Source organism: Falco cherrug, chromosome 5 (assembly GCF_023634085.1).
Source record: "Falco cherrug isolate bFalChe1 chromosome 5, bFalChe1.pri, whole genome shotgun sequence".
In the NCBI taxonomy this organism is placed as follows: Eukaryota; Metazoa; Chordata; class Aves; order Falconiformes; family Falconidae; genus Falco; species Falco cherrug.
Genome location: NC_073701.1, coordinates 25,420,589 through 25,448,221, shown reverse-complemented (window position 1 = coordinate 25,448,221; position 27,633 = coordinate 25,420,589). Strand labels below are relative to the sequence as shown.

The 27,633-nt window shown below is 44.9% G+C and overlaps 1 protein-coding gene across 2 annotated transcripts in view; it reads left to right on the top strand.

Moving 5' to 3' along the window:
- The first annotated feature begins 3,927 nt into the window (after positions 1–3,927).
- Positions 3,928–27,633, top strand: part of TMTC1 (transmembrane O-mannosyltransferase targeting cadherins 1) — a 147,161-nt gene continuing 123,455 nt past the window's right edge. Inside the window, exons 1-5 of one of the 2 annotated variants that reach the window (XM_055711881.1) lie at positions 3,928–4,981; positions 17,090–17,267; positions 18,971–19,044; positions 20,215–20,391; positions 22,372–22,578. In XM_055711881.1, coding sequence (XP_055567856.1) covers positions 4,662–4,981; positions 17,090–17,267; positions 18,971–19,044; positions 20,215–20,391; positions 22,372–22,578 — 956 coding nt within the window. In that variant the 5' untranslated portion in view covers positions 3,928–4,661. The remainder of the gene's footprint in view (positions 4,982–17,089; positions 17,268–18,970; positions 19,045–20,214; positions 20,392–22,371; positions 22,579–27,633) is intronic. The other variant, XM_055711880.1, reaches the window with a different exon arrangement.

The following is a 27,633-nucleotide window of genomic DNA, read 5'->3' as shown; positions in this document are numbered from 1 at the left end:
CACACGCCATGACTGCCACAGGATGAAGGCTTATTGGGGGGGTTGGTTGTGGGCTGAACTTAAAACACTACATCCCTATTCAAAAGAAGAGTTCATCCTGAGAATACTGGATTTCTTTGTCTCCTAAGGATCACAGGACCAGGGTACTAAGGGCAAGAAGTTTTCCTCTCCTGCTTGTACTGCTTCTGGCTCTTGGCCACAGTTGAAAGTGAAAGTAAAAACACAGGAACTTTCACTGTGCTTTAGGAAGAATTCACCAAAGAGAAACTTTCCATAGCCTGCATAGACCTAGAAGCAATTTGGTAACAAGCAAAAAGAATCATAATTGGGATTTTCCCAGCCCAGTCCAGCCTTTCACTGCACTGTTTCATTGCTCTTGGTAACTCCAAAGTTCAAATCCTACTTGACTAAAAAGAATGTACTGAACAGCACTGAGCTCCTTGGAGGGCCTCTGGACCACGTGGATTGCTCTCTGTCTCTCCGAAGCTCTTCCAGCACAGATGGCACGCTGGATTAAAGATGCCAAACTTGGTTCCAGGTTTTGCAACACTCCTTCATTTAAGATGGCAATTTCCTTTAATAGCTAGCAGAACCTGGTGCCTGGCGCATTCTTTCTTTCTTTTTTTTTTTTTTTTTTTTTTGCTTTTAACTGTATGAACATAATCTGTATCAACCAAAGATTATATGCGTGGCAGATACAGAGTTTCATCCTGGGGCTACTGAAATGAATTGCAGAACCATTCAGTAACTGACTACAAGCAGAAATCAATTGCACCAGTTACCAAATGACTTAGTTTAAATGTAAAATTATTTGTTCAGACAGCAAGAAACTATTTACATATGCTACTTTTGAAATCTACCTCTAGCTATGACCATATGGCAATTTAACTTTTAAATTGTATTTACTGCATTCTTATACTTTAATCAGTCAATGCAAAGCTACACCCTTCAGAACTCCACATTTAAGCTTGAAACTCAAAACTTTTGCAGTTTCTCTCTGCCTTTGAGCAGTTGCCATCTTCAGATAATAACAGATCAATCAGTGCTCAACCCTTTGAAGTGTAACAGTTCAAATGTGCCTAATGCCTTGTATACCCTGCCATATGTTTTACTCAAAGTGGAGGCTAAACTTTCCTACTTCAGAAGTAACGAGCTCTGCTCAATTAGCAGAGCAAGGTTTTTTTGAGTATTGCACATAATTAGTTTCAAGGCCTCTAGTTTTAACAGCCATTTGTTATTCTTTTTATATAGCTGGCATGAAACTTGTGATTCAAATACAAGTAGGCAGTCAAATAGCTGGAGTGCTTCAGCTACACGCATGATTCCAGAACTCAGCTAGGCTTTTCTGAGAAGCAATTTGCCTTTACATTTCAGAAATGATGACATGGCTACTTTAGGTAGAGAAAGAATCAAGGCTTGCAGTAGGAGGAAATACTTCTTATTAGACCAGATATTTTTGGAAGTGGCAAAGCAGCTTTGGAGCTGCTGGATTCTCTTCTTTCTCTCTCTCTTTCCTCTCCCTTTGTGTATATGCCTGCATGTATATGCATATATATGTAGAGACTTAAGATCCAGTATACAGCAGCATTCAACATTCTCCTGCTCTCTGAATTCTGACTTCTTGCTGTTAGTTTCTTTATTGGTGGTCAGGACTTCTAGAAAACTTCTTGAATTCAGTCTGTGACAGCGACTGCTGCACGATGAGGTAATGTTTGCCTTTGTGGATCGAAAGGAGAAGACTATGTGCTTGTATTTCAGCAGGTCTTGTGAAGAACAGCGGTTCTTCCTCCTCGGCTGACTGGAACATTGCTTTGTCTCTTTTAGATGTCTGCTTGAGGGAAGAAAGGAAAGATCTGGTTTGTCTTGGAGAAGTGAGAATAGATTTTCTTCCCATAAAAGAAACTTGACAACTTAGTGTTAACTACACTTTGCATGTAACATTTCAATAAGGGCATAAGAAAACAGATGAAAAAATAAATAGGGTTTTTCTCTCTTGCAAACTCTAGGTTTCCATGCCAGTTGAAAGCCAATGGCCAGTGTTGGTGGCCAGCTAAGGAGATTGAGGGCAGAAGGAGTCCTGAATGGGCGAGCACTGCCATCTCTTTCCGTGCTTTTTGGTGTTATCAAGCATGGTGCGTTATGCAAGTGAGTGGAAAGTTGCAGATCTGTACAGGAAGCAATCTTACTTATTTTGTGGAGTGCGTCGGTTGTACTGTGCGATGTTGCATGGCTGTGTATGTTACTGTCATAAGATATTGACAGGAAATTCCTTGATGAGAAAATGTTTTTCATCACCTCTTCATAATTTACCCTTTTAGAACTCTGCATTTTTTGTGAGTTTTATGTGGTGAACTAGTTAATCTCAAAGGGCGGATGGTGGGACTTGTAACGCAACAGGGACATGTACCACAGTCCTGGCCAGTGGACGGTGAGACCTGTCCCCTGCCCCAACATCAGGTTGCCTGATGGCAGCCCTGGGCCCTGTTTTGTGGTGGGAGTGGGCTATTGGCGGGCTGCCCCAACCTGGGATGAAGGAGGACAGAAGGCTGAAAGACATCAGTGAGAAAGGCTGTGCAGACCCTGGTCCACAGTGGGTGGACCAGAGAGACATGGGAGTCTTGTTGGGAGGTGCAGCCTGGCAAGGCACAGCTGGGCTGCTGGGTGCACTGGGTTTGCTGGGCTCAGCAGCAGTGCTGCTGGCCCTGCTTTAGGCTGCCTCGCTCACCCACGTGCAGTACATCTGCACCGGAGAACAATGAGACCCTTGGCTGCCTGTTTCAGACCTATAGGGGGTTGCAGATTTTGTTTGGTGGAGTAATTCAGGATTTCAAGTATTATCTGGAGTCTACTGTAAGGCAATTTCAACCTTTAATTCTTACACATGTTGTTTTTGCTTCCATCAACATTACAGTCCATCCTTCCACTCACCCCCCTCCCAGTAACTGTCACCATTTTAATTCAACAAAGTCCCGATTCCACCTTTTAAGCATTTCTGCGATAGTGACTTTGTTTCCAGAGCTGCTGGGCACTCGTGGGCTTCAGTACTTCAATGCCTCTGGATACCAGGCTGTTTCTCTTTCCGTGCCCACGCACAGATGTTGGAGTCTATCTTTACGTGTGAAGCTTTGAAACTTTGGTGAAAATGGATACCAACACACCACTGTGAATGGTCTCTGATGCTGGGAAAAGCTCTGGGTAGCTGACTGCTAAAATGTCATCAGCTACATTAGGGAAAGTTTGAGTTGATGGCCCTGCTTCTGGTGGAATTTCCTTCTGTCCTGGATATAAACATGCCATCCTAGCTGGACTTATTTTTAGCTGTGACAAAAGTGCATCTGAAAAGCCTGTTCTGTTGCACTTGGAAAATACCAGATCGGTCAAAGTGCCAAATATGCTGGGGGGAAAAGCATTCCTGGAGAGGGCTTGCCCAGGACAGTCTGGATGAACTCTTCACAGCTTCCGCTCCCCTCGTTTTCCCACAGGCAGGAGGCACGCTCACAGGCACGCTCTCGGAGCAGCTCGGAACTGCACGGGCTGGTGGCAAACCATGCTCAGTGTATCTTTTCTCAAGAACAAATTCAAAGTACGTCCAGTATGTTCATTCACCTCATTGAATCTAATCTTCTTTGCCAAGCAGTGTTCTTTCTTTGGTTATAAGCAGGAGGTTTTAAAATGAGAAAAAACATTAATAGAGTCCTTGGTTTTTTGTTTTCTGGAAGAGCCATGGCCACATACCTTTTATAGGTGCCTGGAAAAATGATCTGAACACAGCCTTCCTGAAGCAAAAGTTACTGGGGGTTGTCATCACTACAAGAAAGGTCCTGGAAGGGGACAGACACACTGCAGTCACCAGAATAATGCTTTGGAGAAGGCAGCGCTCAGGTGATTTTGGAGGAGGGACAGGTGATGGACCAGAGCAGAGAACAAAAGTTCCACAGCACCGAAATGCCTCCCGCGCTAGGACACAGCGGGGGGCTGTTTGGCACAGGCGATGCTGCAGGCTGGGTGGTGTGGAGCAGCGTGGATGCTGTGGAGCAGCGTGGATGCTGTGGATCGGCACGCACGCTGCGGATGCCACGGAGACGGCTGGGACGTCCCCGCTTCCCGGGTGAGCATGGCCCGCAGGGACGCTGCTCCCGGCGCGGCTGGCCGTGCAGGGGATGCCGGCGGGGGCCGAGGGGTCCTGGCAGCAGGCGGCGGAGCAGCCCTGCCGCCCGCCTCCCCGCGAGTGACGGGGGCGACCCACGGCTCCGGGGCTCCGCTCCCGGCCCCGCTCCCGGCCCCGCCGCGGGCAGCGCAGCCTCCCGCCGCCGGCGTGCGGGGGCCACCCCGGGCAGAGCCCACCCCGCCGACGGGCTGAGGTGGCGGCGGGGTGACAGCGCGGCAAGGAGCATGCGTGCGGGGGGAGGGGGGAGGAGGAGGAGGAAGAGGAGGAGGAGGAGGGATGGCGCGGGGAGGCGGCCGCTGTTTATTTGTAGCCGGGCCCGCTGCGCCTCGGCAGAGCGCGCGCGGCCGGCGGCGGTCCCGCTGCCCGCCCCGCTGCCCGCTCCGCACCGGCCCCGCTGCCCGCCCCGCACCATGCGGGCGCCGCTGCCTCCCCGCGCCGCGGCGGCGGCGGAGCCGGGGCAGCCAGCGCGGCGCCCCTCGCCCGCACCCGCGCCATGGTGACGGGCTCGGCGCTGGGCTCCCGCAGCCGGGACCGAGCCGCGCCGCCCCGCTGCCCGTCCCCGTCGGCGGCGGGCGGGCGGCGCGGCGGGGTGGCGGCGGCGGCGGTGGTGCTGGCGGGGCTGTGCGCCCTCTGCTACGGCAACTCCCTGCGGGGCGAGTTCGTGCACGACGACGTCTGGGCCATCGTGAACAACCCCGACGTGCGGGCGGCCGCCCCCGTGGCCGCCGCCTTCGCCAACGACTTCTGGGGCAAGCGGATGGCCGAGAACACCAGCCACAAGTCCTACCGGCCCCTCTGCGTCCTCACCTTCAAGTAAGTGCCCGGCGCCGCAGCGCGGCTCCCCCTCCGCCGCCCGGCGCCTCGCCCGGACCCGTCGCCCGGGCGGAGGGAGGCGGCCGGCCCCGGGTGGGGGCCCAGGGGGAGCTCCCCGGCACCGTCGCCTCCGGTCCCGCGTCCTCGGCTTCGTGATTCAGCATTTCTGCCCGGAGCGGGACGGGACGGGGCGGCCGCGGGGGGTGCTGCAGCCGCCGGGGCGGCCCCGCGGCCCGGCCCGCTGGAAGTTGGCTGGGGAAGCGGCGCGGCGCCCCGGGAGCCCGCTGCCGCCCCGGGAGCCCGCTGCCGCCCCGGCGGGTCCCCCCTTCCCTGGCGGCGTGGGAACAGGTGGCGCCTGGTCCCCAGGTGGCCGGGGGATGAAAGGGAAACCCGAGCGTTTCCGTAGGCTCCGGTGACTGAGGAGGGTGTTCGAGTCGCATTCCCCGTCAGTGCCTCCGCTTCATCGCCCGTACTTCTCTCTGCCGCTGCACGTTCGTGCCAGGAACTCACCCGGTGCGGTTCTGAAGCGGACCCGTCCCCATCCCTGCCTCTTCTTTCAGCGCTAAGCACAGGGGTCTGGCGCCGGGGGAACGCGCCGTTTGTCGCGGCTGCGAGCTTCTCATGTCACTCGCGGAGTTCCTCGCCAGCCTCGGCTGCTTCAGATGTTCCCTGTGTGCCGGCAGAGTTGGTGAGGAGGAGTTTTCGCTTTTACAGGAATAAAGAGAACTTCAGTAGTGGCAAAGCAGCTGACAGTTACCGCTGCTAATCCTGGAAGGAAAACAGACACCTCTCTCTCTCTCCCCGAGGAGAGTAGTTTGTAGCAGATCAGCTTAGGTACAGTTCATACGGTTTGTCATACTTTCTGTTAGCTTGTTCTCATTTTATTCTAATGAAACGTAAATGATGGTGAATGTTTACCACGTTTTAGTAACTAATAATGAGATGGGTGTTTGCAGGGAACTGTACTGAAGAACTAGTGTCGCTGGGTGAGGTTTAGCACTAGGGCCCTGTCCGTAGGTGCTCGGTAGGTGCTTGTTACAAACCTATGGCTGGCATAAGGAACAAACTATGTACAGTGGTAAGCGTGCTGGGAGGAGGTGTTACTGCAACGTGGTTGACCCTGCTAATTGGGTAATTATCGTATTATTCGTAAAAATACCTGACATTAACATTTCATGAACTGCGTGGAAATCGTGTGTTTCTGTGAAGCAAGGGCAGTTTTGGGGAATGCAGCATCCCTTTGGCACTCCCACGGAGCACTTGCTGCCCTTCAGTTGTAAGGGCGGGCTTGGAGCTGAGAGCCATCGGCATTGGCGCGCTGGCGAAGCAGGGCTGGATGGGCATGGGTGGCATAGCCCTGATAGAGCAAAACTGAACAGCACAGACCCTTGTATACCAGATCGTTAAGGACACATTTTGTACCTGCTCCGCGAAGGGGCACTCAGCAGATTTCTGTAGAGAGCGGAGGGGGTGTCGGCAGCCACAGGCAGAGCCGGCTTTGTGCACGCAGAGTGCCTTCTCCATCAGGTGCCAGCCAAACTGTTGCCGTTTGGGGAGCTGTCTGATTCTTTCATTACTCTAGTGATACATGTGGGGGTAACCTGAGAGGTGAGCGAACATGCGTGTATCGCCACTGACCACACCACATGCAGTGCTGGAACCAGGCTTGGCCTCCTGGATCAGGTTTTGCAGTTACATTATGCTAATTAGCAGGAGAATCTTAAACTTTAATAACGGAATGGAAACTGAATGCTTTAGTTCCCATTTATATGTCTTGACTCTGAACCGGTTTTGCCCTTGCTATTTAAGGGGGGTGGGGCAGTTAGGAAAAAAAGGATGAAGTGCTGTCTCCATCTAATCCTTTTTGGAAATCAGTGAGACTGACTTTTGTGAGCAAAATTTTACCCTCAAGTGCTTATAATAACCATGCAGCTAAGACATAGGGTCAAAGGCAGAGTCATTTGTTCACCACTTGGCATTGCATTTGTAATAGGGAAGGAATCGTTTATCTTCCCTGGCTGCAGAGGAAGATTATTTCCACTGCGTTCCAAATATCCTCCCAGCTCTCCAGTTTCCACATTCTTCCCATTTTATTTCTACCAGTAGGGTGCCAGAGGAAGATGTTAAGATCTGGGTGAAGTGGATCCTCCAAACTCCCAGCACTTCCAGAGAGGCTTCAGAGAGCTTGTGCCAAGTGATGCTGAGCCTGTGGTTGAGCTGTACTCTGCCTGCCCAAGCCATCCACCCTGCCTTGCCCAGCCAGAGGTTGTTGCGCTGCAGCTTCTGCAGAAGGAAAAAGGATTTACCTTGATGCTTGTAAAATGCTCAACAGAAATAGACTTCTAACAAAATTGAAATGAATGTTGTTCATTAATACTTTTGTTAGAATTTACTGTATCCACTTAGGGTACTTGAGAAAACTGTGTGGCATGTGCTTTGCAGGGTCTTGCTGAGGAAGGGAAGGGGGGACCAAAGTATTCTGGTCTATTTTATTTTTTTATTTGCTTGTTTATTTCTTTTCTTGTGCTAATTTGGTCAAATCCAAGGCTTTTTAATAGTAGCCTAGTGGCTCTGCTTCTCTTGCATGAAACTTTCATCTGGAAAGGCTTGTTTTGAGCCTTGCTGTACTAAGATTAAAAATCTGGGAGATATCCAAACTGCATGTACAGAACAGATGTGAAGGGTGGGCTGAAATTTGTATCTACAGATCCGCCAATCTGCAGAAACTTTTTCTGTCCTTTGTGGCTGTGAAAGTAAGAAGGACTCATGATGCCCTCTGGACTTTTCATTAGGCTAAACGTATCCTACATAGATGCTACGTATGCCTGAAATGATCTCAATTAAAAAAATTCATCACCCGACTGTCAAAAAAATCTTAAACAGACATTGCTGAAATTTTGTAACAGTAGTTCAGTGTCCCTGATGAACTGGAAATCTTAAGTGACAGTCCTCATTCCAGTAGGCAAATGCTCTGGAGCCAAGGAGTGAAAAGTGCTCAAGTATTTGACATTATTCACACTGGATCTGTCAGTATGAATGATCAGAGGAAAATAAAGAGTGGCCCATGTTACTGGAACTATTAAGCAAAACTTAAAATATTCACAGAACTGCTGCATTGTTTTATGTGCGTTAACATCAGAAGAGGGAAAAAAGGCTGCACATGGACTGTTGAATTAAATGTTTGTTTTGCATCTTTGAACTTCTCTCACCTTTTCTCTTGACTTCAATAAAGGAATGTTAAAACTGTTGGTTCAGAAACATTCCTATTACATGTGAATAACTGTTAGCTGACAGGTCTAGCACAACTCCTCATCTGCGCAGGACTTCAGGTGGTAGGCAATAGTTTTGCTCAGTCCTTAGGAAAAACTTAATTCATGCTCTCTTCTCCAGTTGATGTCACTCAGAGATGTTTACCTGCTATTTTCTTCTCCAAGAAGTGTTTCAGTATACTTCTTTCTAAAGAAGGTGGCTTTTTGGAGTCAGGGTATACTATTTCTTGGTGTGTTCCCTATCAAATGTTAAGATGAAGGGGGGGGAGGGGGGGGGGAGTGCAAAATGAACTGCCAATTCTGTAATTCACTCAGGATTTTATATTTAAACTGGGTCTTTCTGTCTTACACTGTGTCTCTGCTAGCAGAAGTTCAGGGAATCATTTATTCCCTTGGTTCCAGTGGTTTTGCATAAATGTTTCTCAACTGTTAAAGCAGGAGCTGCAATCGTTGATGCTGTCTCCTACCCTCTTTCTCTTGTCTACCAAATCCCCATGTAGATAGATTTTTCAGCCCGGAAACAAACAGGTGATGGAGGTTTGAGGTAGTCGGCAGCAGAGCGGGCTTAGCCCAAAGGTGTGCAGTGGTAGGAACTGGTGAGAACAAAGCCTTTCAGAAAACCCCGATGCCAAGATTTAAGGACTCTGAATTGGAGATCAGCCTCCTGGTTTGGCAGGTGGTGGAGAAGGGAAAGGCCAGCCTGCTCAGCCCCTTTGGTGGTGGGGTGGAGGGCACTGCCCAGGCAGGTGCTGGTGGGGGAGGTGCCTCCAGTAACAGCTCACCAGGGACAGAAGATGGGGCAAAAAGGAAGGTAGTGAACAAGTCTAGGCCATGTAGCCTTGACAGAGACTCAGGAGGGTGACAGTGGGCAGAGAAGCCCAGGAGACACCTGCTCTTCCTCGAAGGAGGTGGAAGTGACTGTTCACTGGGAAGTTGCATGGCCCTGTGGGAGGGGTGTAAGAATGTCCACTCCAGTTGCTGCTGGGTGGCTCTGGTGGCCCAGGAGGAGAGAAGCTGGGGAGGCAAGCTGTAAAAGGGAACACAACTCTTCCACCAGAAGAGATATAGGTACATAATTTCTGCACAGAGCCATCCTACTAGTACTCTGGCAGGGAAAAAAAATAAATTAAAAAGTCCAGGCTGTGCTCAGCTGCTGACTGCAGAACAGGCGGCCATCCAGGTCAGCCCACTGAGGCTGCTAGCCATGGATGGCTCGAGTACATACATGCTTAGGAGGCAAATAGGACCCTTCAGCAACAGTTCAGTGTTCTGTGTGGGCACCAAGGGCCTAATGTAAGACTACCAGTGGCTTTGGATCAAAGCCTTAAGTGACTCTGAGCTTGGGTTAGATGTTAATACATAGCCAAAGAGAGAATTAGTTCAATAAGTCACTGCCAACCTTCTGATCTATCTAGTTGCTTGCAGCTGATCCTTCTATTTTTTCAGCGGTATCAGTGGCATGAGTTTCAAGGACAAGGAGCTTAAGAAAACCAAAACAACCCGGGGAAGATAAAAAGACCTTAGATTTTATTTGTTCTTGATTTAATGCTATATTACAGTTTGACATCACAGGGTAATATAGTGGAGCTATAATGTGTCAGGTTAAATACACAGTGCACAAGTATTTTCTTCACTCTGTACATCTATATTAGGGCAATATCACAATATTTAAGGTTGTGCCAGTATTTCTCCTGTACAGTTTATTGTAATATTTCTACCCTCACTATAGCAATCACTCTCCATACTGAGACTGTGATACCTGCCATGAAATTGATGTAGTACTGGTGTAGCCACATTGGGCGAGGCGGAGCTTGTGAAGAGAGGCAGTTGCTTTTATTAGACTGGTTGTGTTATAGTTGGAATATACAGGTACATTTCCAGGCATGTAAGATTTTCTTCTGAGACAGAGCAGAGTTCCTTGCTGCCGTTTCACCTCTGGGAGAGGGTGTGTGTGTGCCCCAAAACTTGTTTTTTTTCCCCAGTTCCAGGTGCACAAGAAGTCTTGTCCCTGTCCCCCTGCTTCCCTGAATGTAATTTTTGTAGCAGGTGTCTGTTTTTGCTTGTAGGTTTGGGCTGTTTTCTCTGTAGGGGGACCGACAGGGTCGTTTGCACTCCTTGGAAGGAGGACAGGACTCCTGGGAAGGGTTGGGGCAAGCTCCCCGCCCTGGGAGGGAGGACAAAGACCTGGCTTGGGGGTCTGTTGCTGCTGCACTGCTTGCAGCTGAGCCCAGTAAGTGAGCGTCTGCCAAGAAGGATTGTACAAAACAGGTAGGACTTCTGCCTAGGCACAGCATTTTCTCAGTCCTTGAGACTCAAAAAGATTTCTGTCTCTTGAATTAAAAGCCTTTTATTATGAGGGGAAGAGTTTACTAAAAGGTCCAAGCAGATTCCCCTGGAAGACTTGGCTGAGGTGAATCCAGTCACACCTATGTTTGCCGCTTGCTTCAGTGGTGTTTTGTCTCTATTTAACATCTACCAATTCCTGGGGATTTTCTCTCATCTGGCATCCTATTCCTCTTGCACCAATGTCACCCTTAATTTTCTTTTGTTGTCTTTTACCTACAAGGCTCAGCTTTCCACCAACCTTCTTCCTCACAGGAGCATCCCTGTCAGTAGTCTTTAGAGTCCATGAAAATGAAGTGCTCTGACTGCTGCTGGTTAGCTAAAGGCATTTCTCTGCATTTACTTGCTCTGTTTCTGACTGCTTTCCTGGGCTTTCTCATTTATTGTTGCTCAGATTTAAAGAAAAAAATACAGGGGGTAAGGCAGAGACCTGTACTCTTTTTCACTCACTAGAATTGGGTTTTGGTTTTTTGTTCCTTCTTTTTTTTTTTTTTTTTACCTCGTTTGCTTTGCATTAATTAAAATAGCCCTTCCTTTATGGTCTGCAGCTCAAGCTAAAAGATGACCAAACTTACTTCAAATTTGGTAGAAAACTCTTGCACCCAGTTTGAAATACTGTCTTCATTAGGTCTAATAACTTTAACTGGATTTCTGTTAGCGTTGTTTTCTCTGCTTGATGAGTGGCTGTCCTAGCTGGGTTCTTAATCACATCTTAGCTCTTTCTCTCTGCACTCAGAAGAGGACTACTTGATGGCTGCTGAAGAGTTCTTTGAGCTGTTTGTTTCCTTCCCTGCATTGCTCTTGCTGAGATGCTACTCAAGAATAATTTTGAAGACAAACCCTCTTTTGTTCAAGATCTAGGTAAAATGACACCTGTTTTTTCAGTTTGTAAATTGCCATTGTATAGCTTTTTAAAAATTTTTCAAGGCCATTTGTAGAGACAAATCTAAAGCTGTGTGAATAATGCTTTTGCTATTCTTAACACAGGAATGATCGTCAAACTACCCTTTCTAGGGTTTCACTAGAAATTTCTGCCCTGGCATCTTTGCTACTTCAGAGGTGCTACTGCTTCCCAGCCTAATTGTGATTTCTGTTTTCTGTTCCTAACCATGCTGGAAAGCAATAACCTGCTTGGAATGCCAACATTTAACTAGTGCTCTTGTAAGTGATGACTGTTGTGCACTAAGGGAATTGCTATAGCTTGGGAATTGATATGGCCTCTCTTCTCACCCATCCCCTTTATAGCAAATCAAGTAACAAACCATTTAAGCCTTATTGTCCATTTAATTCTGAGGCATTGTACTGTACTATGAAAAGATTATCAACACAAATCAGCACAAAGTGCTGTTGCACTGTGGTGGAAACTCCATCCTGCTTGTGCTGGCCATTGCATGAACACTGCTGCAGAGGGGGCTTATTTTCTTTTTACTGCTACAGGTTTTTCATTAATCTTTGCGCTGTTTCCACACAGAACTTTAACCATTATTGCCACTGATGCAGCTGCACCATTTTTGGAGTGCAAGTGCTTATTTTCCTGGCACGCAGTATGTGCATCTGTGGAGTTTATTAGGGGATTCCACTGTGCACTAGAATTGGGCATTAGTTTGCATAAAGTTTGCCATATATATCACGCAATTCCAAAAGGAAGGAAAGATCACAGGAAACTTAATCCATCCTTGTATGTTAGATTAATTTATATAAATCTGCATGTGAGCCTTCCTCTATAAAAACAGTGGGGGTTTTATGAGGTGTGGGATGCTCTGAGACTTTCCATTAAGTGTTACTCGCTATAACAAATTGCCATTATTATCCTGTGCATTTCTATTTCATAACGTGTTGTGGTTTTTGTTAGTCTTTTGAAAATAATAAAACAGATTAAACTAAACAAGAGCTGCCCAGGGATAATAACAAAGTCTATAAAAAGAGAAAATCTCCAATTATGGTTTACAATATTATTAAATCATAAGAGGCCTTAAAAAAGTTGAATGAGTCTTCATGTGTATGAGTGGATAAAAAGCTCTATGTTAGAGCCCGGGGGCGCTGGTTGTTATATACCGTAACTGGATATGCATGGGATTTGTCGGCAAGCCCATACTCCTGCGGCATAGACCCCTCTGGTTCTGGGTCCGCAAGGATGAGGTCACCGAATCCCACTCAGTTTCCAGGCCCTCTGTTGGGGGAATTGCTTACCCAAGGAGATGTGTCCCTGCCTGATGACTTAACTAGAGGACAAGTAAGTGCCTGTGGCTTGAGGGTACCATGGTGCACAGTCCCTGCTCTACAAATGTCGTTCTTCAAACCAGGTGGCTGTGCCGAGAGGGAGGGCGAGTGGTTAACTGGGAGTGCTGATAGATGTTGCTTATTCTTTTAAGAGCGAGAGTGATTTGCTTTCTTCTGGAGAGCTTTTTTACAAGCTCTATTCAGTGGACCTTCAACAGCTGGTACCTGTGAGAGTCACTTTCTGAGAGTGGAGCTATGTAATTCCTTCTCCTAGAGTGGATGGCGGAGGAACGGAAAAGCTGCTGTAGGTGGCAAGGCAAACTACACTGCTGTTCCTGGAAAACATCCATTTTAGCCTTAACAAAATAAAGGGATTTCTGTGTTAGGCATATACCTCTTATTTTGGTATACCTCCTGCTTGGGCATGTGGTTTTGGCGGTGCTGTGCCTGGGGTGTGACCTGCTGAACCACACACGCTGCAGCGCTTGGACACAGACCAGTGTCTTTGCTTGAATACATGTGTCAGTGCAGCCTTCTCAGCCCTGACGCGGCACATGATCGATGCTGAGATTTCTGTAATGAGTTTTTGTTTTGGTGGTAGCTTGGATGATGCTGGTCAGTTAGGAGCTCTGTTAGGAGATACCTGTCAATGTCACCTAGTATTGAGAGGCTGCTCCTTGGTATATGCGCTTTTACCCTCCTTTTCCCCTGGACCTTTTGAGGGCCTTTGATTTGAACAGCTTAGCACACTCTTTGCCTCCAGGGAGATGCTGAAGCAATGCAAAACTCTTCTTTTCAGAGTGTTTTGCAGGCAGATGCGGAAAAACCTCCTTGTCTGAGATGGTGGTGCCTCCTCTTTCAAGTGGTTCCATTCCTAAGAGCATGGGCGCTTGCTTTATTCAGTCCCAAATCTGTAGAATATTATTTGCAAGCACCCCTCTGGTTTGATGAGTAATCAGTTTGAAAAGTCTGGCCAGGCCAAAGCATCTGCTCTCTTAGCTGTGTGCTCTACCAAGGTCATAACACACATCTTACAATTTGTGCTTTAGCTCAGACAGATGTAAAGACCTTCATGCAGAAGCACCTAAGGTCTTCCAGTGCTGCAAATTAGCAATGATGCTACTATGGGTGTCTTTGGGGCTTGCAACTTAAAAAATGAAATACTTTCTCCATTTGTGGGCCAGTTTAGATATGGAGATACAAAGATGACACCACCATCCCGCCCCAGAGTACAGTTGTTGCCTGTGAGAGCTTCTGTTCATGAACATTATGGTGGAGAAACACCACTTCTTAATTTTCAGATTCCTTATCTTTTACTTGTTGAGCCATATACCGTGTATGTTTACTGCACAACTCCCATGGTAATGCTGCTGCCAGTAAACAAAGACAATACTGAACCTCTGTAACTGTATTAAAGAAGGGAGAAGTAATTTTTAATTTACCCATCCCTTCCTGCTCCCTTGCCCAGAAGTTACTCCGTAGTTGCTCCACAGTGGAACAGATTTGGCTTTCCATAGTAGGCTGCCTTTTTTCCCCATGGATGCGTGAGTGTGCTGGGGAGCTTTGCAAAGTTCTTGTGACTTGGATGAAGACTGTTTGGAGTCCCAGATTTGCTCACCCGTTTGACGTACAATAAATTCAACAACTGTTAACGTTTCAAAATCATTCTGCTGGGATTGTTTCAGGACAAAAGAATGTTTCCTTCATTGCCATGTGGCCTAATTTCTTATGACAAAGAGCTTTAGCAGCAAAAAAGCACTGCTGTGAATATAGCACCTGCACAGATTCGTGTTCAGTGTTCATGGACCACCTAAGATGGTACTTAAAACATGCAATGAAGCATGCTTTAGTCACATATTGCTGTTTAATGAAGGCTTATCATGGTGGTGTTACGTTTGTGTTCTGTTCTGCTTTTTATTTTATTTTTTTTTAATTTAAAGAACATGCAGGGGAATAACGAAGCTGTGAGGCTGATGCTTTTACATAGCTGTTTTCAGGAACTTGTATCGCGTAACTTGCAGCTTACAAACCTTGTTGACTTGATGTTTGCCCCAAGAAGGGGTGTGAAGAGCATGCCCTGCTTTTGGGATAGGTGCCCTGATGACGGCAGGAAGATCCCTCCCCTACGAGGTTCTGCCTGTCGTGCCAGCAGACCTGTTTTGCAGGATGGGAAGTGATCAGACATGATCCATGGAGACTAATCAGAGATTTTTTCAAGAGTATTGACAGATGTCATGTTTTTAGTGATTGATCATCACAAATTGGCCAAATAAATAAATTATAATCTCTCACATTTTGGTGCATGGGTTCATATCACCTGATAACCTGAGCACTTGTTCTCACCTGCCTGCATCTGCTTTCTCCAGAAATCAGGTTGCCCAGAGCACACTTTGGCATTTGAGGGGGAGCAGTGGTGATGACTGTGCTCCATCCAGCTGATTTACAGCCAGAAATGATTCATTCATATAAAGAAATGGGTGCTGCAGGTGGTCCCTGCCTTTGCACACATCTGCAGCTGCCTCTGAGTGGGAACTTCGGCTCTTTCGGGGCAGGATGGCCCTGTGCTGCCCCTTGTCCCCTGCAGTGCGCTGGAAACACGATTTAGGCTTGGGGGTTCCCACTGCTGCAGCATATTTACAGCTGAAACTCTGTCTGGATGTCTGTTACTGACATTTGCTGTAGCTTGTCATTCTGTGCTGGTAGGAATGAGAGAAAGTGAAGTATGTTGCTGCCCTGAAGTGGCTTGGAGGTGAAATTGGGGGGGTGGGGGGGGAAGAAAAAGCCCTAACTCTTTGTGTATTCTTGAATCTCACAGCCTGGTGTCTTTGTCAAAATGTAGCTGCATCAACCCATACTGCAAAGGGGAAAGTCAAGTCATGCTAAAATCTTACTTTTTGCAAACTCTCTGGGTTTCAGCTATTGCCTCCACAAACACTCCAGTGGGAGCAGAGCAGGAGTGCACAAGACAGACTCCTGGTCTGGTAAAGTTAGATTTGCCTGGAAAATGCAGCCCAGGATAGATGGCACTCTGTTGCTGATGAGTAAGCAATGTAGAGAGTATGTATAAAAAGCATATGTTTGCCTGTCACAGACACACCACGCCTCCTCTGTCTTACAAAAAACCCTAAGGTGTTTGCATAGCAGCAACAACTCAGTGGCTTTTGCACCATATATGTCACGGGAGACCTGAAGTCTGTTAGTAACAACAGGAAGGGTTACTGACCCTTTAGCAGGTTTACAGCTACATGCAAAATATTTAGATTGAGCCTTCTTTTCACTGGGTGTCTTGTCATTTTTAATTTTTTTAAAATATCTTTTAACATTAGTGCTTCCAAATTCCTTCTTCATATATGGAGTCTTCCCTAGATAGAGACACCGTGTGTGTATATATATGTATATATTTGTCCAGATGTACAGATGCAGTTAATTCTAAAGAGAATTATCTTCAACTGCATGTAAGGCAAAGCCTGTGAACAGCTGTTGAGCAAGCTGGCTGTAAAAAACAGTGACCAGAAAAATGTGTTAATACGTGCTGTCAAACTAATGTCAGAACAACTTGTTTGGTTTTTTTTTTTTTAATGAATGAGACAAGTAACGAGCCCTAATTGTCTCATTGAGTCTAGGGCGATGTTAGCTAACTTATCTTTACCATCAGTGTCCTTATAAAAATGCTAACTATTAAACCAGCTTCTTACTGTAGACCTAGTGTCAGTAAAGCATTTAAATAAATGCTTAACCTTCAGTATCTGGAAGTGCTTTGAAAGTTAAATCAGAATAAATGTACCTGTAACACCAAGCAGATGCTCCAGCGCCTTACTGAGTCCTTGTCTTGGCTATTCCCAAGCAAAAACATCTATTCTGTAGGAGAAAATAACTACCTGTATTGTAAAGCTGCCACGTGGCTGAGACAACCACAGAAAAACAGGGACACGGGACAAGTGCCAAACTTCTGATATTGGCCGGTGTTATTTGTTGCTAAGGAAGCACAGACACTGACTCATTGCAGTAAACTGTACTGGGAGGGCACAAGCCTCTCCCATCTCGATGTCAAAAAGGTTGCCAGATGCAACCACATATTTTAAAAATTGGGGAAGTGGTTGTCTTTAATCATCACATAGAACAGAAGTTCAGAGTGATTTTTCACTAATTAGTTTAATAGCACTTAGATTAGAAGACTGCAAATCAGGCAAAAAGCATAATTTAGAGTCTTTGAAAGATGTCCTGCTATTACAAGACCTCTCCAGTCTAGTAATGGTTCCGTTTTCTTTCCTTACAGGTTAAACATATTGCTGGCTGGTATGAACCCCTTCTATTTCCATGCAGTGAATGTAATTTTACACTGTCTAGTGACTCTTGTGCTGATGTACACTTGTGACAAAGCTGTGTTCAAGGACTGTCGGCTTGCTTTTGTCACGGCGCTGTTCTTTGCTGTGCATCCCATTCACACTGAGGCTGTAAGTATGTGACACAAAAAAACAACCCGGTGACACAAAAGCTAAAAATAAATGCATACTTTATAATTTATAATTTTTTGTAAAGAAACCTCTGAATCATACAGAATATGGTAGTTGTGATTTTTGCTGTGGAGCAGCAAAGGTGAGAATATGCTATATTTAAAATAATTTGCAGGAGTCATTAAGAAACATGTATTCATATGTGCCATGTTTCTGCTCTGGTACTAAAGTCTAATTGATGGCCCTAATCAGCGATGCTGGGAATAAATGGGCAGTCATTCAGCTGGTGAAAATGTCGAGTCTTCTGAAGCCAGAGACCTCGGTGAGGCTGTGCTCTCCTGCTGGGACATTGTTGCATGCCTTCAGTCATCTTCTATAGTCATCAATTTAAGGGAGAAAAAGTGAAGGGAGCATTAGTGTGTATTCTGGAGGAGATGGCTCAGATAGAGGTGATATGACCCATGGATTGATTTTATATTGATTTCAATTAAAAGCTAGGGATATCATCTTCAGAAAAAACTCGTTAGTTTAATAAATGTCATGCTAAGTTTACGGAGCAACAGCTCATGGTGGATGTCTTTCTGTTAGTTATAAGGAAACATTTAAAGATGTAGTCATGCTAAAACTGCAGTCTGTAGCATGGGGAGGTACTTCTGTAGATAAAATGAGTCTTGCTGTCTTTGAGATGGAGATGCAATGCTGGCTATCCGTACTTAAAAAAAGAAGCGCACTCGTTAGCTGAGATACCATTAACATCACACACTTTCCTTATGAGCCTTTGTAAATGAGTGAGGGAAACGGCTGCTGTGGCTGAGAACTTTTGAGGAGAGATTACCTTAATAACAAAAAGCCATGAGCTTTACAGTTGCTCCCTGTGCTGTCTCTTCTGAACTAATCAGCTAGGCTCCTTTTGATAATACAGCTTTATATTATAAGGGAGGTTTTAGAAGAGGCGCTCTTTGAATTTATTTTTGTCTGGGTCACAATTTAAAAAGGTTAAAATAAATGCCAGAGCGCTGAATACAGCTTCATTATGTAATCTCAAAAGAGGTGAAATTTCAAAGGGCCTTTTATCTGCTTTATGGGCCATTTTTAGATTTTTATGAAATGGAATATTCAAATAGTTTGTAAAAAGACTGTTTACACATTCTTCTTCAGTATTCTCTTTCTTATTAAAAGACTTGGTTAATTAATATGCAGAAAAAACTCATAAATTCAGATTTTTCTGAAAGAGAGTGAATTACATACCACTTACCACTTTTTGGTGATAAAGTTCATTCAAATATTAATTATTAACTCATTCCTATATAAGAAGTCTTCTCCAAAGAGTTGCTCTTTCATTAGTCTTTTTCTTTAACAAATCTCGGTTCTGGGAGTTGGATGCATTTCTCGTGTGAGGCTTATTATGCAAAATGTAAACAGATACCTAAAATTTGCATTTCTCTATGCAACTTTATTAATATTTTAATAAGAAAGTAAAGAATTACTTAACTGTTGGCTTATTCATTTTGCTAAGTGAGAAATGCAGCAGACAAAACTGAGCGTATCCTACACAAGTAACATTTCGCTAGATTGAGGGAGGATAACACGGAAAAATAAAAAGCTTGGAATAGTAGCAGTTGGTGTGGATTGTTGGAACAATCACTGAATGCACATGCCTTTTTATATATGTGCTTTTACACCTGCCTGTCTCTTCCTTTCAGGTAACAGGTATAGTAGGCAGAGCGGACGTCCTAGCCTGTCTACTCTTTCTGTTGGCTTTTCTCTCCTATAATAGGTATGGAACCTTGTTATCGGTTATGATAATATCATGACATGCTCTTGTCTGGGGAGGAGACAAAAGGGAAACCTGTCATTTTTCGGTGCTTGTTGGCAGAGGTACTTCCCCCAGCACTGCTGCGTGGAAGGGCCCTGGCCCCTGCCTTCAGCCAGGGTGCCATAAGTGATGCTTATGAGAAGAAATAAACATAAAAAGAGAAGACAACATTTAAAGTCCCCTCTTCCATTGACATTACAGCTGACCATACACTAGAGGAGGGCTTGTAGAGCTAAAAATTACGAAGAAAGTTTTTCAGCTGAAGGCAAACTACCTGTATGTAGTGAAGACAGACCAACACATGTCTGCCTTTGAAATATGTGCTGGGACTGTGGGACTCTGAAATACCTGGTCTAGGAGAGTTAAGGATTGTGTCTAGACCATTAGTCATCCTTTTCAGATGAAAACTTGGCATTGTTTGCTGGTCTGTGTCCTAAAACTGGACTGAACAAGTATAAATAAAGAAATAGCTTTACTCAGATGGGGTTTCCCCATCTTTAGGAATTCAGGAATAGGACCGCGTTGTCATGGCCACATGGAAAAATGGCTTATATATCTCTTGGGCTGTTTGCTACAAACCCACAATGCTGTTTTCAGAAGGTTTCAAAGGTATAAAGTGGTAGTGACCCTGCAGGAATTGGCTAACTTGATTTTTGCTTTTTTCTTACCTTCCTCCCTCTCCTACAGCCTTGCTGCCCAGTCTGTTAATGATTAGGACACATCTTTGACTCAGGGGAGTGTGGGTGGGATGGAGGAATTTTTACTTGCACAGTGCATTTTGTCACGTAAGGAGAAGTAAGCATGCGTGTTCTAGATGACAGAAAGGAGGTGTTTTTCTGCCCTTTCTGTCTTTGTACTTTGTTGTCTTCTGACTATTTCAAGTCCACTTTATTTTTCTGCTTGTCTTTTTTCCCTCCTGTGCTCAAATTCTTGGTGTACCTCTCAACATTTGTGTTTTGCCTTCCTGTTCTGTGTAAGCCTTTGTCATTAATCAGCAAACAGTGTAGATTGTTCATGTCACTTATTACCAGCATCTTAAGAAATAAAGGAAAAGTATCTCAGTACTTGTGTGAATGTAGTAAACATGAAAATCACAGAGAAGTTAAAATATTTGTCTCATCTGTTTTTCAGGAGTGTGGATCAGCTTTATGTTGGGGAACATTTCCCTCCCACTGCCTCCCCATTCTTTTTGCTGCTTAGTTTATTCCTTGGGACATGTGCAATGCTGGTGAAAGAAACTGGAGTCACTGTGTTTGGTGTGTGCTTGGTTTATGACTTTTTTTCGCTCTCCTGCAATGGGCTCAAACTGTAAGTAACTTACTGTGCTTGATATGTTTTCAAAGAGTTGCCACCTGTATGTGCAAAATATGTATTATTATACACAGCACTGTGGGAGATGGACTTGCCCTGCTGAATTAGATGGCATACATTTGACAAATTTGGAGGGCACCAAAGTTTCATTCTCTATTTTTTTGTTGTTTTTTTGGTTGGTGTTTTTGTTGTTACTCTATTGCTGCCTGTTAACTTTTGCTGGGTAGATAGACCAGTTGTGAAGAACTGATCTCTAAAATGCTCAATTCACTCTGGCAAGACTAACATTTATTTTTTCTGTTGGAGTTCTGACTGAAGTATCAACATCTTAAAATTTCTCTGGTTTAACTCCTTCCATTCCACTTGCAACATCTGCTTGATTATCAGTCACAATGTCATGGTCGTAGAAATATCATACGACGTTTACCAGTAAAATCAGGTCTGATCCTTTCTGTCTGTACAGAATGGACAAAGAGGGAAAATACCCAGCTAGTTCTGGAATTATTGGAATAATGAGCAGCTCTCAGCAGTCACTGCAGAAAAATCAAATACTTTGTATCCCTCACTCGGTGTCACAAATAGTTATGCTATTCTGTATCTCCATTAAAAGTCAGAAGTCTTTTGTTTGATAGAAGCTGTTTCTTATGCATTTCTCTCCCAAACCATACCTGGTGCAGAGCTGTTGATGAGTGAATGTAAGGGCTTACTGCCACTGAGAGTGGGAGGTCTCGCTCCTGCCGTCGCTGCTCATGTTCCCACTGGTGCTGCCCCACGGGCGCTGCAGGCTGTCATGCCCCTGCGTGAGCGAGTGTATCTGGGTTATAAAAAAGGACACTGAATTTGTGTTTCTGCAGGAGTAAATTAAATCAGGTCCCAGAGGGGTTTGGGGAGCGCTAGAGCTGGCGCACTGTGAAAGCAGCAAATGCAGGGAGGAGAAGAGGGGCTGTCCTCTTTCAGGAGCTTCCTGGATTTCCTCCCATTTCAGCCCCTCCTCTAGGTCTCAACAGGGGATGGACCATGTTTCAGGCCCACCTGCCTTCCCTCTGGCTCTTTCAGCAGCTATAGCAATCAGAGGGCAGGTATGATGGATCGGCAGAGGATTTCTCCTATTTTGACTGGATAAGTAATTCATAACGATGTAACTGGTGAGCAAGTAGCCAGCAAGGGGTTTTCTAGGAACTGACAGCTGGCATTCTTGATAACAATTGCATTTACAGTCTGCCAGGTGTGTTCCAGGAGCTGCCTGGCTAAAGGTAATAGTAATGTTAATTAATCAGGGAAAAATCTGTGCCTCCCCCTCCCCTCAGTCTCCTGTAGATCTGTACTTTCCCATAGGTTCACATTCCAGTGGTCTCTCCAGGTTATTTCTTTGCTTCAGTAGCATCCAGTTGCCCAGATGTGGCAGTTATTTAGCTTGCAGGAATGAAGCTCTCTAGTCCAGATGTGCTGCATTTTCATATTTGCTCTCGTTGCATGTATTGTGTACTTTTCCATCTGTGGTGGGATTTTATGACTGTATCTGACTTTTTTAGGGAGCAGCAGAAAACCAGCAGACTTCTACATGCTGCCGAAACTCATGCACTCCTTCCGCCAACCTGTAGAGATTTCTTTTCTGTTTAAAAAGAGGCAGAACACCAATTTTCTGCAGAAAAAAGTTAGGAATGGCACCATATTCTTCCTCACAGTGCTTTCCACCTTACCAGAGATCCAGAGAACAGCTTAATATGGGAGTGCTCATCTTCTTTTGCTGTTGGGTTTCTTCCTCTGGATCTAGTTAGGAGCTAATAAATCCTGTCCTCCCAGCATGCAAAGACCTTGTATTTTGGAATAAATAACATGTAATCTGTTGCAGTCAGATACCATGTTGTGCTGTTCTCATAATGTTCAACATTTTGATAAAAGGATTTAAGGGTTTTTATTTTTCATGTTTACTTCTTTCCCTTTTTTTAACCCCCTTTTCTCTGCATGTGTTATCAGGAGAAACGGAGGGATCCACCAGAGACCTGCCCGGCAGCCTGTGGCTTCTCCCTCTGCCTCGCTGCAGGTCCCTCCAGCCAGCCGGGAGAATGGGAAGCATCGCTTTGCTCACCGGGGCACCTGGAGCTCCTGCCACCCGGCGTCACCCGAGGAGCAGCGGAGCGGTGGTCTTTCTGTTCCCAGCAAAGCCATGTGGGCCATTCGGAGGTACTGCTGGCTACCTGCTGCTCTGTTGTGGTTTAGTTTGCAGCTGATCATACCTTAAAATATCAAGTAATTCACTTTGGTTTAGCTGTTTTTGTCCTGAAACGTGCTGTAATTTTTCTTTTGCTACTGGAGAGGGAAGAGAGGAGAAGGTGGAAGGATGGTTAAGGGAAGAAAGTGGAACTGATCATATATAGGTGTTACATGAGATCTGTAACTTCTCAGACCAGAGAATCTGTTTCTTCTACCTGTAGTTTAAATGGTTCAACCCACTCAAGAGCTTCTGCCTTGCAGGTGTTTTGTCTGATGGGTCTGACTTGGGGATGATTGGGTTTTTGGTTTTGTTTTTAACAAGTTTGGATTTGCTTACGTTGCCTCTCCATGTGGGAAACTGTGACACAGAAATGGTAAGGAAGTCAAGGCTTTGCAGAGTGGCTGTGTTCTAGCTGCTCTGGCACAAGATGCTCCTGGCCATTGGGAACAGCTTCTAAATTTGTCTGTTTGAATTTATTTCTTCCCCTGTATCCCCAAATGAGCAGCACAGTTGGAAAGTGACCCTGGCCCCTTCTGATGTACCAGGCTAGAATAGGCTGTCCAAAAGCCTCATTTAACGTCTTGCCCCTAAAGCTGAGGATCTGGTGGGGAGGAGTAACCTGAGCACAGCAGTGATGCAGCTGCTATTCCTGGCCTTTGCTTTCTCCATGTTTCTCTCATTTTGTTCTCTTTGATACTTGTATTTGTTTCCATTTTCCCTGACAGGATACTATGGTGGAGAGTATCAATATCAAAAATGTCTCCTGCCTTGCTCCATCTTCTTGTTTCTTTCTTCCTACTGCTCCTTTTCCCCCTCCTTTGCTTTGCACTTTTTCCAGACGCCTTCCCTCTGCCCCTGCTTTTGGGAATGTCACTTTCTTACACCAAGAGGAAAGCCTCTGGTCTTCCAGCCTCTTCAGAAGAGGCTGCAGAATTTTTATTGGAGAGACTGTGCGCATGGGATGGCTTCAGAGAGAACTCACCCATGCTCCCAGCTGGCATTTGATTTTCAGTAGCGGCATTTGATTTTCAGTAGCTGCCTCTTCAAGTGTTGTAATGGAAGAAACATTGTTTTAGAGCAACCTACTTTGCTAGTTTTTCCCTTGACTGAATTCTTGTTTTCTCTGAAGACAGGATAAGGCTGGATAACTTCTTGTTGCATGGAATGAGAGCCTCGTGGAGGCTCGGCACTTAGACAGTGCCTACTTGTCTAATGTCAACGGTTGCTAGTCATTACATTATAAAAAAAAAAAAAGTGCTGCTACAGCATTTGTAATTTCAAGAGATCTTCTCTGGAAGATTAAATGTATTGCAGCTCACTGACTCAAAATGATGTCCACGTTGCACGGAGAACTGTGGACTACTACCTAGTCATATGACTGCAGTCTTCTTTCTTCCATTCGCTGAATCCTCTCACAGGACAGATTAAAATAGTTGAAATACTTTCTGTAAAAAAGAGTACAAGTCTTTAGTGCTATTGGCATATTACACAATATGAATTAGGAAGCACTCAAGGCAATTGCTCTATTAAAATACAATCCATCTTTTTTAAAAAAAGTAAATTCTTGCTACAGATGAAAAAACATAGGAGGGAAAAATTGAAGTTGCTGCAAATATACAAAATTAATTACACAATTTCTCCTCTGTAATCAATGTTTCTCTGCCTCCTGTAGGTCTCTTCCATGGCAAAAGGGAGGGGAAAAGATTTTTACATATTTCAAAAACTCTGGAGTTGGAGGGCAGATTGGACATAGTAAAGTAGCTTTAGGTACCTTACCTAGTGCACTGGGTTGCTAGCTGTAAGGTCTTCATTAAAATAAAATGGTTGTGCACTGGTTAACCTGTACTTTTAAGTACTTGAAATGTGAGCAATTAAGTTTCTATTTAATAATAACTCATTATGTATCTTTCTACTAGAGCTAACTGAAAAATGCAGGAAAATATAATGGAGGAGGTAAGTGAATCTTGCCTATTAGCAGTAACTGGAGCTAGTTATGTAAATTGGTGTAGAGATTTGTGATTTGTGACTTGCTCTTACCTTCAGCTATCCAGTGAATGTGTGGGTTGCAGTCCTGGGTGTCTTCAGGAGTTAGGAATGAGTTAGTCTGGATGAAATTGTAGGTTTTATCACTGCGATTTATTGCAATCTGGGCGGATGCTGGCACATACTACTGAAACGAGGTAACTAGGACCTCTTGTGAGTTTCATCCATCTCCCTGAGTTTTAAGACCTGGAAGAGGCTTGTGACTGTATGTGCCCTCCCGTATGACACATATGGAGAAGGGCAGACGGGAACCTTCATGTCAAGCTTGTACTTCTGTTTGAGATAAGGACAGAGCTTCAGTGCTTTCGCGGTCATGATGAGGTATAATATACATGTGTCCTATTAAAAAGCAATGTCAGTGCCAACACTTCGTTGCTTACTACAGCAATGCTCTGTTAGAACCATGAATATGTTTAACAAGGATGATATATATAAAACAATTTGTCCCAGTCCCCTGTGCAACTTGTGCCAGGAGTTATTGTCACTTATTTTCTTCTTTATTTGTTAAATTCACTGAAAACTGACATTTTTTTTTTACTTTTTTTTTTAATTCCAAGGCTACATATAATTTCAGTCACACCATGTCATGCATGCCTCATGCTCAGCATTGTTAAATGCTGTCCAGCCCATGGACACTCTCATACCATCTAATCACCCTGATGGTTTTGAGCTTTGTAAATGAGCCTGTGGTGGGCCCACAGTCTAAGCTTCTTGAAAAACAAGACTCCTCAATAGATTGCATACTTTTGAAACCAAAATCTCTGTTTCTCTTTGGTGACCTAGAAACTGATGTTTATTGCATCTACTGCTGGTGATTTAGCAGGTGAGACTCTGAGCCGGTGAGACTGGTGTTTAATGCTGCCATTTTCCATGTATGTGAACTGTTGCATTAGTTTTTTGTGTTTGTTTCTTCTTTTTTTTATTTATTATTTTTTTTGCCAAGTGATGGAATGAGAGAAGAAGCAGGTGTGCTTGGCATTGTGCCCAACAGAATCGCTTTAGATCTCTGTACATGCAAAAGAGGGGGAGCTCACTACTTGTTAGCACTGTGGGATCCAGGTGCAAAACCCCATTGATTCAGAATTCAATGAAATCCTTAAGGCTATAGCAGGGATAAAATGTGTTCTGATGACTAAAGTGGCAGCAATGTTTTTTCCTTTTGCAGTAGCAGAGGAAAGAAAATGGAGATGCTTTGCAGAACATGGTGCTTTCCAGGGATGGCTGTGCTGGCCCTAAGATTAATATTCTATGAGGAAAAGTATGTTGAGGTCATAACGTATCTTCCCCGAGTCCCCACACAGCATGCGGGGTCAGTATTTGAGCTGAAACAGATGCTGTTCTTCAACATGAAGGAAGGGCAGAGGGCTTGGCGGGGGGTGGTGTGTGTGAAGTGGCTGTGTAGCAATTGCTTGGTGTTGATTTGGCTTTTCCTCACTGAGTGCTTCTATTTCCTATTCTTGTGTAGCCATTTTTAAATCTTTTAAACTAACTTGACAGTATGGAATGTTTCTGCTTTAACATGAAGTTTCTATTCAAAAAGCAGAAGTCACAGCTGTGTTTCTAATGCTTCCTCTTGCCACATGGTGTAATGCTACTTCCTAGGTTCATAGCTGATGTGGGCAGAATAGCGTGACTGGTTTCCCAGGTAGGGGATTTCATGTGTGCAAACTTTACCTTTTCTTGAATTTGTTAGAGGGAGTTTTATAGGAAGGTGTGGCTCAGAATGTAAGACTGCCTGTTTTATAGAAGTGCGAGGAAGATGCTTTCTGTTAGATTCAGTATAACTTTCTTAAAATTTAGTAAATTGTTTTCAGTTGTACTCACACACCCTGAAGGTCAGTGGTGGTTGCATTCATATGCAAAACACAGCAGTAAAAAGCATTGCGTGCCTCTGAGAAAACACTAAGATAACTACTATTAATGTATTATTTTGGTCGAGGGCAAAAATACAACAAAAGAAAAACTTGTATACTTGTCACTGGCCTAAAAGGTTACTGCGCAACAGCAAAATAGTGAGGAAAGAATACAGGGCTTTGCAAACACCACAGCAATAATTAGTGGAGAAATTCCAGGACAGTGGCCTGGTTTGAGATTCAGTTTGTGGAGAAAATGGTCCAGGAGTCTAGCAGTCAAAATGATTTTCTTCTCTCTAGGGAAGCGAAATGAGTAACCTGGAGCATTAAGCAATGGAGCCAGCCGTGGCTTTTCCCTTTGTTTCTCTCTCACTGGTGATCTCCTGAGGGCTGTAAGGCTTTGAAAATAAAGGAGCAAGCTCCTAGCCTGTGATGCTTTTGGGAATTGATGTTTAAAGTCGAACTGAGATTAGGACAATGCAGTTTCACCCTAAAAGACAAGTAGGACCCTGAGTCCTAAGGCCTAAGAAGGCACAGTGCGTGCTGAAAGATGACAGATTAGGTAAGTGTCACTGTTATCCTGGTGGCTGTGGGATGCTTCTTCTATGATGATGCAAGCTTTACGGGTTGGCTAAGGCTCTGCCATCCTTGCTATTTAGTAAGTGTAAGTCAGAAATGGAGTTCAGCCCCCTTTGGGGAGCTGTACTGCAGAGGTGGATTCAGCCTGTGGTTTACTCTTCTCTGAACTCAATTCTTCAGACCATTTTTCTGTTGTGAGTCTGAGCAATAGTTCTGTGGCTACTGTTGTGTCCGTTTCCAGTCTTTAAGGAAATGTTTGCTAGCAGTAATGCATAAATCTTCTCCTTTGCCTGCAATCAGTGATGGTATTTATTGTCATGCTCAGGTGGTACCTGAGGCACCAGAAGACTCTGCTAGAGTCTAGACACATGTGAGAGGTAGGTGCCCCTCTGCTTAAAGCCTCGGATTCAGCCAAGGATTTGCATGCTCTGGCCTGTGACGGGCTTCCAGAGAACCCTTGTGTAATCTTGGGAAAATAATTACATCTCTTCACTCCCAGGGAGTGTGCTGGAAGATGAGGCACAGTAATGCATGCTTCTCTTCCACCTC